General features: G+C 45.0%; 1 protein-coding gene across 5 annotated transcripts in view; it reads right to left on the bottom strand.

The window, feature by feature from the left end:
* The window catches only part of SPAG17 (sperm associated antigen 17), a 290,246-nt gene that overhangs the window by 76,127 nt on the left and 197,805 nt on the right, over positions 1-16,314 (bottom strand). For all 5 annotated transcript variants that reach the window (XM_043538771.1, XM_043538773.1, XM_043538772.1 and 2 more), the window contains exons 23-24: positions 14,266-14,379; positions 4,489-4,703 (exon numbers count right to left, since the gene is read on the bottom strand). In XM_043538771.1, the coding sequence (XP_043394706.1) occupies positions 4,489-4,703; positions 14,266-14,379 (329 nt within the window). The remainder of the gene's footprint in view (positions 1-4,488; positions 4,704-14,265; positions 14,380-16,314) is intronic.

Below are 16,314 nucleotides of genomic sequence, written 5' to 3' on the forward strand. Positions count from 1 at the left end.
AATATAACTCTGAGATCCTATTGTAGTTATGCAAAGTGTAGGCCATTAATGGTGGTTTAGAATCTTGATGGCTCCGATCAACTAGGACAATTGACAGTAAATGGCTCTGTTTACTTGCAAGCCTTCCTGTGAGTCAGGCCAGGAAGAATGAAGGCTTGGGGTCTCACAGAACATGTGACCAGGTCACCCGGTACTGGAATCCATCTTAAACCTAGCACTTTTCCAGTTAGAAGGAGGGGTGGAGACCCAGAGAGACAAAAGGTTCCTGCCTTGTGCCAAAGCTATACAAGGGGACTGTACCAGGGAAAAGGATTGGGCCCAGACTAGAAAGGAGTCTTATCTGTGAAAGAAGCTTATTGGAACATCTCTAAGGGTGAGATTTACCTGTATTCAGTTTCTTAAATGTATTAGGCTTAGACTTGCATGTTTTTGTTTTATTTTGCTTGGTAACTTACTTTGTTCTGTCTGCAATTACTTGGAACCACTTAAATCCTACTTTTTATATTTAATAAAATCACTTTTTGCTTATTAATTAATCCAGAGCAAGTAATTAATACCTAGAGGAGCAAACAGCTGTGCATATCTCTCTATCAGTATCTCTATCAGAGGGTGAACAATTTATGAGTTTATCCTGTATAAGCTTTATACAGAGTAAAATGGATATATTTGGGGATGGATCTCATTGGGGGGAACTGGGTGTCTGGGTACTAGAGACAGGAGCACTTCTTAAGCTGTTTTCAGTTAAGTCTGCAGCTTTGGGGCATGTGGTTCAGACCCTGGGTCTGTGTTGGAGCCAGACTGGCATGTCTGGCTCAACAAGGCAGGGTTCTGAAGTCCCAAGCTGCCAGGGAAAACAGGCTGAGAGATAGTCTCAGCACATCAGGTGGCAGTTCCAAGGGGGTCTTTGTGACCCAACCTGTCACAGTGGTGTAGTCGGCAGGATCTGTGCACAGCTGATTGCTTTGAAATGCTGGTAGTGATTTTAAGTGAGTTTTAAGTGTGCTGGCTGGAGAACAGACAAAGTGGTTACTGTTTTGTTATTTTCTCTTTGCTTATTTCGGGTAAGGGAAATAGGGACAGAAAAGTAAGCAAAATAAGTAAGAGTGAAGATCAGAAGAAGCTAGAACTGCACAAGTTGCAAATTGCCCAGAAAGGATGAACACTGGGCGCTGGATAAGTCTCTCTTAATTGAGTGAATCTGTTTCAGTGAACTGCAGAAGGGTGTGGCCCAACCTCTGGGTCTGTGCTGAAGCTGACTGGAGTGTCTAACTCAGCAAGACAGGAGTGGAGGGGATCTGTTCTGGCAGGAGGGGGTTCTCTGTGGTATCCCAGCTCATCGAGTGATGGTCTCAAGGAAAGACAAATGGAAATTGATGCATAATTTGCCCGGTAAAAGGCTGCTCTGGAAAAAGAAAAGGCTACCCACCAGCAAACCCTGGACTTAAAAGACAAAGAAACTGAGGCCCAGAGACAAGCACAAATTGAGACCCTGAAGCATTAACTGGCTGTAATGGAGTGGAAGAGGTGCACAGAGACATGTATCCTGGAGGTGAGAGTTGGGGTCCTGGTGACTGCTGCGGTGGGAGCAGACCCCAAGGACTTTGTAGCTGGAAGCAAGCCCAACCTGAGTGAAGTGTGTGTGTGTGGGGAATTTTGCTGGCCAGTGAAGAGTCTGTCATAGCTGGTAGCTGTGAGTCCACAGCTGGATCAGGGTCACCTTCTCTTTTGGGGGCCACAGGAGTGTCTGCCCCAGAGGGAGCCCAAAGAGGAATTTTAGGTATACTGCCTCCGCCATGGACATTGTCAAGTCTCTGGCAGTAAGTTCAGGAGAAGGGTGTGACGTTGCACTCCATATGATTTTATGAAAATATGCTAATGAGTGTGAATGTAACTGGAATATGCTTCATGCAAAAGGTTTCTTGTAAGGTATCATTACAATGCTTATAATCTTCTGAGTGTGTTCATCCTATTTGTATGAACGTGTCATTCTTGTATCTGAAACTAGGAATACAAAATATAACTCTGAGATCCTATTGTAGTTATGCAAAGTGTGGGCCATTAATGGTGGTTTAGTATCTTGATGGCTCCCATCATCTAGGACAATTGACTGTAAACGGCTCTGTTTATTTGCAAGCCTTCCCGAAAGTCAGGCCAGGAAGAATGAAGGCTTGGGGGTCTCACCATTTATCATTTGGGATGAGAATTTGCTAATTCATAACCTACCTATCTAATATGTTAAGATTAGTTTGCATTTTTGTTTATTTACTAGGTAATCTGCTTTGATCTGTTTGCAATCACTTAAAATCTATCTTTTTGTAGTTAATAAATTTATGTTATGTTTTAATCCAAACCAGTGTGTGTTTGACTAAGGTGTCTGGGGAAAATCTCAGCTTGGTTACCACAAGTGTGCATGGTCCTCTTCACATTGAGGGAGGGGCCCCACCCCACTCTGGACAGCGTTTGTCCTCCCCCCTTCTGTGTTCCTTTGGCTGTATTTCCTGGGTAGGCCGTTGGTGGAGAATAGGGTGATTCTCCACCAAACAAAAGGGAAATAGTCCCATAAATACAAAAATAAAGGGTGATACTTTCTCCTGCCTCCTCGCTGGAGCTGGGTGTCGCCCTGTAGTCTGCCCCGTGGTGTCAGTCCTTCCCCTAGCAGGCACTCAGATTTCTCTGCTTCCCCTATGGGGAGGAGTGCAGCCTCCCCTCCTGGAGAAGCTTACTTCCCTGCTGCCACTGGCCTGGTAGCAGCTTGTCTCTTTCTCCCTCTCCCTCCCTTTCTCTCAGCAGAGTAGAGGTTTCAAAAGGTCTAAGGCAGCCCTTCACTGGATCCAGGTGTTCCTAATTGACCTGAGGTAACCCCTTCTCAGCTTAGAGGGAAGAGGGCCTTTAACATTCTAGGGCTAACATATCTGCCTTCCCACACCCTCTTGCAGCCATTCAGCCTGACTTTGTCACATGAGGTGAATGCATACTAGACTGCAGTTGTCCACTCTGTCAACCAATTTATGGTTACAGGTAGTCAAAATTTTAACAAAATTTGAAAAACATTTGAAAAAAAATTGTGAACATTTCCTCCCATTTTTAAACCAATTATAGAGCTGGTAGAAGATTTTTGAATTTTGAAATTCTGAAAAAAGGGAGAAAATTTAGAATAATCTTTATTATATTTTTCCTTTGTTTTTAACCAACTCTAATTATGTTTCAGAGTAACAGCCGTGTTAGTCTGTATTCGCAAAAAGAAAAGGAGTACTTGTGGCACCTTAGAGACTAACCAATTTATTTGAGCATAAGCTTTCGTGAGCTACAGCTCACTTCATCGGATGCATACTGTGGAAAGTGTAGAAGATCTTTTATACACACAAAGCATGAAAAAATACCTCCCCCCACCCCACTCTCCTGCTGGCAATAGCTTATCTAAAGTGATCACTCTCCTTACAATGTGTATGATAATCAAGTTGGGCCATTTGCAGCACAAATCCAGGTTTTCTCTCCCCCCCCACTCCCCCCCCTCCCCACAAACCCACTCTCCTGTTGGTAATAGCTTATCTAAAGTGACCACTCTCCTTACAATGTGTATGATAATCAAGGTGGGCCATTTGCAGCACAAATCCAGGGTTTAACAAGAACGTCTGGGGGGGTGGGGTGTAGGAAAAAACAAGGGGAAATAGGTTACCTTGCATAATGACTTAGCCACTCCCAGTCTCTATTCAAGCCTAAGTTAATTGTATCCAATTTGCAAATGAATTCCAATTCAGCAGTCTCTCGCTGGAGTCTGGATTTGAAGTTTTTTTGTTGTAATATAGCAACTTTCATGTCTGTAATCGCATGACCAGAGAGATTGAAGTGTTCTCCAACTGGTTTATGAATGTTATAATTCTTGACATCTGATTTGTGTCCATTTATTCTTTTACGTAGAGACTGTCCAGTTTGACCAATGTACATGGCAGAGGGGCATTGCTGGCACATGATGGCATATATCACATTGGTGGATGTGCAGGTGAATGAGCCTTTGATAGTGTGGCTGATGTTATTAGGCCCTGTGATGGTGTCCCCTGAATAGATATGTGGGCACAGTTGGCAACGGGCTTTGTTGCAAGGATAGGTTCCTGGGTTAGTGGTTCTGTTGTGTGGTATGTAGTTGCTGGTGAGTATTTGCTTCAGGTTGGGGGGCTGTCTGTAGGAAAGGACTGGCCTGTCTCCCAAGATTTGTGATTATGTTGTCAATAAATGGCCAAGCCTCTGAGATCGTAGCAGACATTACAAAAAGTTATCTTTCCCTGTGGTCTCAGATCGTGACTGGGCTCAGCTAACATTTCTGATCATGTTAATTGATTTCACCTTGTTTTAAACACTGACATTTGAAAAAATAACCTTGCTGACTGCAACTGTCTTTTCTGCTGAGTCATGCTACCAATTTATACCTATTTGTGGCTTATGATTACACTAGGAGGTAAATTCAGTACTTACTGGGAAATATTCTCTCACCTTTTTCTCTTCTTGCTTTGGAGACTCTTCCGGTGGTGGAGTGATTAACTTGACATGGCTCCCTTTGGCAGACTGCAGAGATTTTATTGATTTTTGTTTCAGTGACTTGTTGCTTTTTCCTGAAGAAATGGAAGCAGCAACAGCAGCAGGAGCAACAGTTGGAATATGTATGGAGGGGATATTAAGAATTGTTGCTAAATTAGGATCTGTATCATCTGGCGGGGAGGGAGGGAGAGAGAGAAAGCAACATTTTTATGCAATAGACGGAAGTCACATACATGCATGCATCAGGTTTTGTTTGACAAACTTGAGTTACCAAGTTTTACCTTTTAAAAGACAAAAAACAGAGACCTCAGGTCCAGGGGCTGGGTTCATGACAACAAACGCAAACCCCTTCTATGGCCTACTCTAGCCATAGAGAGGTTAAGACTGATGTGTCCCATAGCTTCTGAGATGTCTCTAGGTCGGAGTCTATTATGTATGGGAAAGACAATCTTTCCACTTTCCTTCACCTAAGAAATATTCATATAGCTGGACATGTTCTGAAGCTAGTATCCGGGAAAATATAGATGTTGTTACACTTCATCATGGACTGACCATTAACTCCAGTAGTTTGGAGTTATAATGCTTTTATTCTGCCATGGCAAAGGTTCTGTTCTGATGGTCTGTCCTTTTTACTTAAAAACACCTGATAGATTTAATAGAATCATAGAACTGTAGGACTGGAAGGGACCTCAAGAGTTCATCTACTCCACCCACCTGTGTTGAGGTAGGATTAACATAACTAGACCTTCCCTGACAAGTGTTTGGCTAACCTGGTCTTAAAAACCTCCAGTGATGGGGATTCCACAACCTCCCTAGGTAACCTGTTCCAGTGCTTCACTATCTTTATAGCTAGAAAATTTTTCCTAATATCAATCCTAAATTATCTCTGTTCTGGATTAAACCCATTACTTCTTGTCCTACCTTCAATGGATATGAAGAACAACTGATCACACTTCTCTTTATAACACCCTTTTACATATTTGAAGACTGTTATCAAGTCTCCTTCAGCCTTCTTTTCTATAGATTAAACATGCTCAATTCTTTCAACATTTCCTCATAGATCAGGTTTTCTAAACCTCTTATAATTTTTGTTGCTCTCCTCCTCTCTTCAATTTGCCCACATCTTAAAATGCGGTGCCCAAAACTGGTTTTGGTGCTCCAGCAGAGACCTTGCAAGCGTCAATTAGAGTGGAACAATTACCTCCCATGTCCTACATATGACACTCCTGTTAATACACCCCAGAATTACATTTGCCTTTTTTGCAGCAGCATAATACGAAAAAATTTGAATCTCTATTCCTGTTGTAAACCCTACGTCCACACATACAGAGCATGTATTTGGGGAGTGACCCTCCCCAAGGCATTTCAGAAACCTGGAGTGAGGGTCACTCCTTGGCATTGACTTATTGCAGCCAGTGCATGCCTTAAAGTCCAAAGACTGAGGCATGCCCTGGTACTGGGAGTCAGTATCCAGAATATGTGAGAACCAACACTTTAAGTAAGAAATGGAACTTACTGTAAAGCTCTACTAACTAACTAACTATTATGAATACACTAACTATATACAAAAAAGGGAGAAAGGGGAACATTTGCTAAGCAAGTCAACATGCTACAACATGAGCAGTAAGAAGGAACTGAGGGAGGCTGGGGCAGATCTACCCTTTATGTTATTACACATTGGCATGAGGCAGCAGAGGGTGCATGCGCCATCCCAGCAGGTGCTGCTAAGGGAAAAATCTCCCACTCTGGTGCACACAGCTGAAGTGGAATGGACTTGTGCAATCATTAGAAGAATGGATGCCCTGACTTCAGAGAAAAGTAGCAATTGGAGAGACCAGGTGGGTGAGGTAATCTTTTATTAGACCAACTTCTGTTGGTGAAAGAGACAAGCTTTTTAGTTCCACAAAGGTCTTCTTCAGGTCTGGGAAAGGTGACCAGAGTGTCACAGCTAAATAAAATGTGGAACATATGGTTTAGCATAAGTAATTAACATATATTGCAAGTATGGCTACGTTTTTGTTTTGGGTATTTTCAGTAAAAGTCACGGACGGGTCATTGGCAGTAAACAAAAATTCATGGCCCGTGACCTGTTCATGATTTGTACTACATATACCTAGCTAAAACTTGGGCTGCAGGACTGCAGGTGCTCTGGGAGAGTGGTCTGGGGGGGGGCGCCGTGGATGCTGTGGGGGGGGTGGCCTGGGACCCCCACTGGTGCTGGGGGGGAGAAGTGGGGGGCAGCGCATGGCCCAGGACCTCTGCTGGTGCTGGGGGGCAGGACCTGACGGTGGCATGCGGACAGGGACTACTGCTGGTGCTGGGGGTGGAGGGTTGGCGGGGCTGCCAGGCTCTCTACCAGGCTCCATGCAGCTCCCCCTGGTCCCTCCGCCTAGGAGATCTAGGGACATGCCGGCTGGTTCCGGGGTGTCCCCCTCACAGAGCTGAAAGTAACACAGAAGACTTACCAGTACGGGGACCTGGCTCCAGGCCCCTGGAAGGGGTGGGGCCTCGGGTGGAATGGGCGTGGCCTCAGGCAGAAAGGGGGCGGGGGTGGGGGGGTCAGCCTATCCGTGTTGCCTGGCCCACACCACCAGGGGCTCCGGCAGTGATTTTAAAGGGTCTGGGGCTCTGGCCACTTTTTACAGGCCCTTTTACATTGCTGGGCCCCAGGGCAGCTGCCCTTTTTATCCCACCCCCACCCCCCACCCCCCGGTCAGCTGCATACGTGCCGGTATCGGCGGCCACTTCTTACCGGTACGCTCTACCGGCCTACTTTCACCTCGACCTCCCACCAGGTAAGCCCCACCCCGCATCCCAACCCCCAGCCCTGAACCCCCTCCCACACCCAAAGTGTCCCAGCAGCAGCTGGCGCGACAGGCCCAGGGTCTGCCTGATCTGCTCGGGCAGCCCCACAGCCAGCTGCACAGGCCACTGCAGAAGTCAGACATGGAGCCTTAATTGTAAGAGACCATTCAAGGTGATGTGGCCAGTTAACACCTCTGCAGTCACAGGACAAAAAAGGGGGAGTTAGTGGGTTACTGTTTGTTGTAATAAGCTCCCAGGTTTGTCTTTTGAAGGTGTTGTGTATGTTTCCTTTGAGGACGAGGATTGAGAGGTCATATATGGATTGATCGTATTGTGAAAAGTATTCACCCATGGGTGATATGTGTTTTTGTCTTTTATCATTTTTCTGTGCGAGTTCATTCAAGAGTGTAATGATTGTTTGGTTTCACTCACATAGTTGTTATTGGGGCATTTAGTGCACTGGGTGAGGTATAACACATGTTGTGATAGGCATGTGTAGGACCCATTGATCTTGAAAGGTGTGTTGTGGGGGATATTGCTCATTGTAGCAGTGGAGATATGTCTGCAGGTTTATTGTTCTAACAGAGTCTGGTGCCGCTTTGATTTGGTGTTTCCTGGTCTGTGGGGAACTTGCTTCTGATGATGAGGTGTTGGGGAGCGGGGGATTGTTTGAAGGCCAGAAAAGGGGGCTCGGGAAGACTCCTCCACTTTTGGACAATTCACAGTTCCCAGTCATGTGTTAAAGAAGAAGCCCCTTCAACTTCACCTTTGTCTTTTCTGCATCCCCAACCACACACTACGTAAGGACCTGATCCTGCTGCTATTGAGGTCAATGGTAAAACTCTTACTAACTTCAGTGGGAACATGATTAGGCAATAAAATAGTAGTTCTCAAACTTTGGAGCTACCATATCAGTGTACTAGGCTAAAGCATCAGATGAGCCAGGCTAATGACCAGATGTGTTTTCCATTGCCCTACCTCCCATTACAATATTCTGCTGTGCACACTCTATCCTGATATGGATAGAGCTTGGGATGCTCTTGTGATTGTTAGACTTGGGTGTTGGTCAGCCCAAGTTCCACTAATGAAAGGAAGGCAGACAACAGTGGCATACTGAGCCCTGGTCTACACTAGGAGTTGAGGTCGAATTTAGCAGTGTTAAATCGATTTAACCCTGCACCCATCCACACGACGAAACCCTTTTTTTCGACTTAAAGTGCTCTTAAAATTGATTTCCTTACTCCACCCCCGACAAGGGGATTAGCGCTGAAATCGGCCTTGCTGGGTTGAATTTGGGGTACTGTGGATGCAACTAGATGGTATTGGCCTCCGGGAGTTATCCCAGAGTGTTCCATTGTGACCGCTCTGGACAGCACTCTCAACTCAGATGCACTGGCCTGGCAGACAGGAAAAGGCCCGCGAACTTTTGAATTTCACTTCCTGTTTGGCCAGTGTGGCAAGCTGCCGGTGAGTGCAGAGCTCATCAGCAGAGGTGACCATGATGGAGTCCCAGAATCTCAAAAGAGCTCCAGCATGGACTGAAGGAGAGGTATGGGATCTGATCATTGTATGTGGAGAGGAATGCGTGCTATCCGAACTCCGTTCCAGTTTTCGAAATGCCAAAACATTTGTCAAAATCTCCCAGGGCATGAAGGACAGAGGCCATAACAGGGACCCGAAGCAGTGCCACGTGAAACTTAAGGAGCTGAGGCAAGCCTACCAGAAAACCAGAGAGGTCAGAGCCCAAAACATGCCGCTCTATGATGAGCTGCATGCCATTTTAGGGGTTCAGCCACCACTACCTCAACCGTGTTGTTTGATTCCTTCAATGGAGATGGAGGGAATACGGAAGCAGGTTTTGAGGACGAGGAAGATGATGATGATGATGAGGTTGTAGATAGCTCACAGCAAGCAAGTGGATAAACCAGTTTTCCCAACAGCCAGGAACTGTTTCTCACCCTGGACCTGGAGCCAGTACCCCCCGAACCCACCCAAGGCTGCCTCCCGGACCCGCCAGGTAGAGAAGGGACCTCTGGTGAGTGTACCTTTTTCAATAGTATACATGGTTTAAAAGCAAGGGTGTTTAATGATTAATTTGCCCTGGCATTCGCGGCCAGTAAAGCTACTGGAAAAGTCTGTTAACGTGTCTGGGGATGGAGCGGAAATCCTCCAGGGACAGCTCCATAAAGCTCTCCTGGATGTACTCCCAAAGGCTTTGCAAAAGGTTTCTGGGGAGGGCAGCCTTATTCCGTCCACCATGGTAGGACACTTTACCACGCCAGGCCAGTAGCACGTAGTCGGGAATCATTGCAGAACAAAGCATTGCAGGGTATGTTTGCTGGCGTTCAAACAACATCCGTTTTTTATCTCTCTGTGTTATCCTCAGGAGAGTGATATCATTCATGGTCACCTGGTTGAAATAGAGTGCTTTTCTTAAGGGGACATTCAGAGGTGGCCATTCCTGCTGGGCTGTTTGCCTGTGGCTGAACAGAAATGTTCCCCACTGTTAGACACGGGGAGGAGGGAGGGGCTAGCCACGTTGTGGGGGGAGGCAAAATGTGACCTTGTAACGAAAGCACATGTGCTATGTATGTAATGTTAACAGCAAGGTTTACTGTGAAAGAACGTACCCATTGTTCTATAAAATGTGTCTTTTTAAATACTACTGTCCCTTTTTTTTCCTCCACCAGTTGCATGTGTTTCAAGGATCACAGGATCTTCTCCTTCCCAGAGGCTAGCGAAGATTAGAAGGTGAAAAAAACGCACTCGTGATGAAATGTTCTCTGAGCTCATGCTGTCCTCCCACACTGACAGAGCACAGATGAATGCATGGACGCAGACAATGTCAGAGTGCAAGAAAGCACAAAATGACTGGGAGGAGAGGTGGTAGGCTGAAGAGAGTAAGTGGCGGGCTGAAGAGAGGGCTGAAACTGAAAGGTGGCGGCAGCATGATGAGAGGAGGCAGGATTCAATGCTGAGGCTGCTGGAGGATCAAACTAATATGCGCCAGCGTATGGTTGAACTGCAGGAAAGGTAGCAGGAGCACAGACCACCGCTACAGCCTCCGTGTAACCAACCGCCCTCCTCCCCAAGTTCCATAGCCTCCTCACCGAGACGCCCAAGAATGCAGTGGGGGGGGCCCCTCCGGCCACCCAGCCACTCCACCCCAGAGGATTGCCCAAGCAACAGAAGGCTGGCATTCAATAAGTTTTAAAATTTTAAACTTTTAAAGTGCTGTGTGGCCTTGTCCTTCCCTCCTCCACCACCCCTCCCGGGCTACCTTGGCAGTTATCCCCCTATTTCTGTGATGAGTTAATAAAGAATGCATGAATGTGAAGCAACAATGACTTTATTGCCTCTGCAAGCGGTGATCGAAGGGAGGAGGAGAGGGTGGTTAGCTTACAGGGAAGTAGAGTGAACCAAGGGGAGAGGAGTTTCATCAAGGAGAAACAAACAGAACTTTCACACCATAGCCTGGCCAGTCATGAAACTGGTTTTCAAAGCTTCTCTGATGCGCACTGCACCCTCCTGTGCTCTTCTAACTGCCCTGGTGTCTGGCTGCGCTTAACCAGCGGCCAGGCGATTTGCCTCAACCTCCCACCCCGCCATTAACTTCTCCCCCTTACTCTCACAGAAATTGTGGAGCGCACAGCAAGCAGTAATAACAGTGGGAATATTGGTTTCGCTGAGGTCTAACCGAGTCAGTAAACTGCGCCAGCACACTTTTAAACATCCAAATGCACATTCTACCACCATTCTGCATTTGCTCAGCCTGTAGTTGAACAGCTCCTGACTACTGTCCAGGGTGCCTGTATATGGCTTCATGAGGCATGGCATTAAGGGGTAGGATGGGTCCCCAAGAATAACTATAGGCATTTCAACTTCCTCAAAGGTTATTTTCTGGTCTGGGAATAAAGTCCCTTCCTGCAGCTTTTGAAACAGGCCAGAGTTCCTGAAGATGCGAGCGTCATGTACCTTTCCCGGCCATTCCACGTTGATGTTGGTGAAATGTCCCTTGTGATCCACCAGTGCTTGTAGCACTATTGAAAAGTACCCCTTGCGGTTTATGTACTCGCCGGCTTGGTGCTCCGGTGCGAAGATAGGGATATGGGTTCCGTCTATGGCCCCACCACAGGTAGGGAATCCCATTGCAGCAAAGCCATCCACTATGGCCTGCACATTTCCCAGAGTCACTACCCTTGCTATCAGCAGATCTTTCATTGCATTGGCTACTTGCATCACAGCAGCCCCCACAGTAGATTTGCCCACTCCAAATAAATTCCCAACTGACCGGTAGCTGTCTGGTGTTGCAACCTTCCACAGGGCTATTGCCACTCGCTTCTCAAATGTGAGGGCTGCTCTCATCTTGGTATCCTTGCGCCTCAGGGCAGGGGAAAGCAAGTCACAAAGTTCCATGAAAGTGCCCTTACGCATGCGAAAGTTTCGCAGCCACTGGGAATCGTCCCAGACCTGCAACACTATGCGGTCCCACCAGTCTGTGCTTGTTTCCTGGGCCCAGAATCGGTGTACCACCGCATGAACCTGCCCCATTAGCACCATGATGCCCACATTGCCAGGGCCCGTGCTTTGAGAGAAGTCTGTGTCCATGTCCTCATCACTCTTGTCACTGCACTGACGTCGCCTACTCGCCCGGTTTCACTTTGCCAGGTTCTGGTGCTACATATACTGCTGGATAATGTGTGTGGTGTTTAATGTGCTCCTAATTGCCAAAGTGATCTGAGCAGGCTCCATCCTTGCTGCGGTATGGCGTCTGCACAGAAAAAAGGTGTGGAACGATTGTCTGCCGTTGCTCTGATGGAGGGAGGGGTGACTGACGACATGGCTTACAGGGCTGGCTTACAGGGAATTAAAATCAACAAAGGGGGTGGCTTTACATCAAGGAGAAACAAAAACAACTGTCACACAGAATGGCCCCCTCAAGGATTGAACTCAAAACCCTGGGTTTAGCAGGCCAATGCTCAACTCACTGAGATATCCCTCCCCCTGGTATTTCAGGCAGGACTGAATCTTCATTAAACTTTTCAAGGTGCTCCTGACAGATCTCACCGAAACGATTTTCGGCTGTTGATTTCATGGAGGGAGGGAGGGGGGAGCAAATGAATACAAAACAAATCTTGTGTATTTCTTGTTTTGATCCACTCTATCTTTTACATCTTTGGCTGGCAGCAGACGGTGCAGCAGGACTGTTCGCCATCCTCATCTCCTGGCTGCTCGGCAGAAGACGGTGCAATAGGACTACTAGCCATCCTCATCTCCTGCCTGCTCGCCATGAGACGGTACAATAGGACTGCCGGCAGGACTAAAGAGGTCGAGTCACTCCTATTTTAGTCTCTGCGCCCACGTCTGCCCAGGCGCTCCTGACTGACCTTACCGAGACGGCCAGGAGCACCTCGGACATGACGACGATGGCTATCAGGCCTATTGCACTGTCTGCTGCCACAAGGCAATGGGTTGCTGCTGTGTAGCAATGCAGTACCGCGTCTGACAGCAGCCAGGAGACGTATGGTGACAGTGAGCTGAGCGGGCTCCAAGCTTGCTGTGGTATGGCGTCTGCACAGGTAACTCAGGAAAAAAGGTGCGAAACGATTGTCTGCTGTTGCTTTCACGGAGGGAGGGCCTGACGACATGTACCCAGAACCACCCGCGATAATGTTTTTGCCCCATTAGGCATTGGGATCTCAACCCAGAATTCCAATGGGTGGCAGAGACTGTGGGAACTGTGGGATAGCTACCCACAGTGCAACGCTCCAGAAGTCGACGCTAGCCTCGGTACTGTGGAAGCACTCCGCCAAGTTAATGCACTTAATGCACATAGAGCATTTTGTGTGGGGACATACACAATTGACTATATAAAAATGATTTCTAAAAAACCGACTTCTATAAATTCGACCTTATTTCGTAGTGTAGACATACCCTGAGACTCAGCAGGGAGGCTTATCATTAAGGTAGAGTGGGGAACTTTAGAGCATGTGACGCAGAAGCCTGAACACCAGAAATGGCATGCAGACCTATGGTTGGGAATGGCTGCTGTACCGCAATCAAAATTACCATCATGTATACAAAAGAATATTTAATTGTTTAATAAGATGCTTCTCTGTTTTTTAAAGATGTAATGTGAATTTTCACAGTCCACTACAGTATAGATACTATTTTAGCACAAGATAAGAAGTACATTTTTAGTAATTCTTGGGGAAAATGTCTTGGAAGAACTGAAACTGAATGTATACTCAGACAAATGGCTTACCACAACCCACACAGAGAAACATCTGATTAAATGTTTTCATAGTTTAAAGGGTGAAAAATGCTGAAATTATTTTCTGATCAGAGAGGGGTTTCGCTTTCAGGTGTATGATATTTTCAGTGACGTCTTAAATGAAAAAAGATTTTCTTATTAGCTCTTGGTGTTTTCTTTGTAGGTTATGAAGCAATTGCTTCCAGCTGGTGAATATATTTACTGAAAGTCTGACAGAAATTCCTCATTATGTGTACACATGGCTTGACACAAAATGAGAATTTCCATAATCACCTATGTAAATTAAGAAAAATATTATTTCTTGGAAAACCAAGAAGATTCCTTAGCAAATCACATTTTCTTTGGCTCAAACTAATTTGCTGGTTTTGCTAAGCTAGTTAATAAAAATACTCGGGATTTTCTTACTACACTGGTCTGTTTTCACATAAGTAAAAAAGTGCAGAGACCTCCTTTCATTTTGAAATTTGAATCATAACATATATTTGACAATGTAACCTCAGCTCAACTCCTGGTGAAAATTCCCCACTATGTTCAAAAAGTCAGGGCTGGATGCAACAGATTATTGAGGGGTGTATGAAAGAAAGGGGTGTATGAAAGATATAAGAACTCCCACTGTGGGCTCTCAAATATCTTCTATTGTCTGCTTGCTTTACCTGCTGCTTTTCCTGTAGCTCCATAGTAGCTCAAGGACAGCTGGATTCCATTTTCCAAAGTGGCTGAAAAAGATCCAAACTTGCTCACAGCTTTCTTTTGATTTATTAATTTTCCTTAAAAAAAAAAAGAAGACAAATGTGGATTTAAAGAGGAAAAAAAAATACATATATGAATTGCTGAACTGTAATCTATTGGCTACTATGTGCACCACTACCTACTTGTGGTTGGACTGTGTAAACCCCCTACTAATAGTGACAACCAGTCTCTTTGTGTTACTGGAGCCAAACATCCTCGGTTCCTTCCCCTATTCTGCATATGCAGTTTAGCTGACAGCCATTTCATTTTTATATGTGCAGGCATGGATTTGCTACCTCACGAATGGTGTAACATGCAGAGCACCTCAGGGATCAACCTCACAAACTTTTCCAAATCCTTCATTAACCTACATCCTATCATACAGGATCCTTTTGCAAACAGTTTAGGGCCAAATTCTACCCTTATATATATCAGGATAAGTAAGGAGCAGCTCCACTGACTTCAATGAGTCTTTTGCCTGAATAAATAAAAAGAAAGGATTTGCTGTCCTTAATTGCACTACTGGATCAGACCATTGGTTCATCTACTCCATTATCTAAGCATGGCTTATACTTGATGGTTTAAAGAAAGACAAAATAAAACAAGATCAAAAATACTTCTAGCTAGATGCAAAATGCTGTATATTAATGATAAAAATTCCTTCCTAATCCCCGAAGCAACTAGCTGAAGTCCTGAAGCATGAAATGTGATCAAACACCAGGATGTATAATTATTATTTGTCATAAAATTATCCAACACTTTTTAAAGTGAAGCTGAAATATATAACCTATAACCTCTTATTAAGATGAATTATGTAATATGTTAAATAGTATTTTTAAAAATGTGTTTTAAATGTAAGTACCATTGTTTAATTGAATCATCCCTGTGCACTCATAGAATGGGATACTTTAAAAAGACAGGAACAGTCAGGTTTTTCTGGTAATTGTTTTGCTTAATAATCTTCTATTATTTTAGTTATATATTTAGATTTTTTTAAAAGGTCCTATCCTAGCTTATAGGTGCACGTTGTCTACTTTTATTACAAAAATTATAGACAGCTACAGTAGCTGATTAAAAAATTCCCCACCCATGCAAAACAGAAGGACTGAGCATTTGTCCCCATTTACACCCTTCCAATCATCCTTTCCTTAAAATCCTGGAAAAACAGATAAGCAATCACTGAAGATCAACAAACCCAAATTCTGTCAAACCAAGAGAGGAGAAAAACAGAATCAAGAATGCCACCTTTCCAGCAACCTCCTCCTGTTCAACCCATTAACCTGCTAGCTCAAACATCTCAGCTGATCTTAATTGCTATGTTCACATGGAGAGAGGTAACTGATGGTTACCAAACAATTTAGGGCCCTTTATGTCAAAACCCGTCACCTTGTATTACAACCAGAAAAGAAAAGGTAAAGGAAACCAGAGATCCTTTTCAGAGGAGCTGGCAGCGCCACCTATAAAGTTGCCCAGTGCTTCCCATTATAAGACTCTGTTTTCAGTTGCTTATAACTCTGTCAACCTTTGACTGTTTGGAATGAAATTTTCCATTCTGAGTGTCTGACTCAGGCTGAATTTTTTTGGAACATTTCAGCCAAACAGTTCAGCTGTTTTGGAGAGTGAGGCTAGGGAAAAATGCAGTTATTTTGCCTATGTTAAAAAATTCTGGTGACCTTTTAGTTGAGAAGCGCTAACGTTCCCATGCTCTGGAGCAAGGACTTGAACACTGGGGCAGGTGTTGACTATACCGCACCATATATATATACACGTGATTTTCTTTGTAAATCAAATACACCAGAGATAATCTGTCTTTCATCCCAGATTAGAAACTGCACCTTTGTTTGCCTTGTGAGTCAGATCTACATCCTTCTGTATGTGGAAAACATCTCTTGTTCTATTGTAAATTCTAAATACTGTAAAATGCTTATGTATAACCAAAGAATATGTAGGCAGCTGCAACAGCACAGGACCCA

Source organism: Chelonia mydas, chromosome 1 (assembly GCF_015237465.2).
Source record: "Chelonia mydas isolate rCheMyd1 chromosome 1, rCheMyd1.pri.v2, whole genome shotgun sequence".
NCBI lineage: Eukaryota > Metazoa > Chordata > Testudines > Cheloniidae > Chelonia > Chelonia mydas.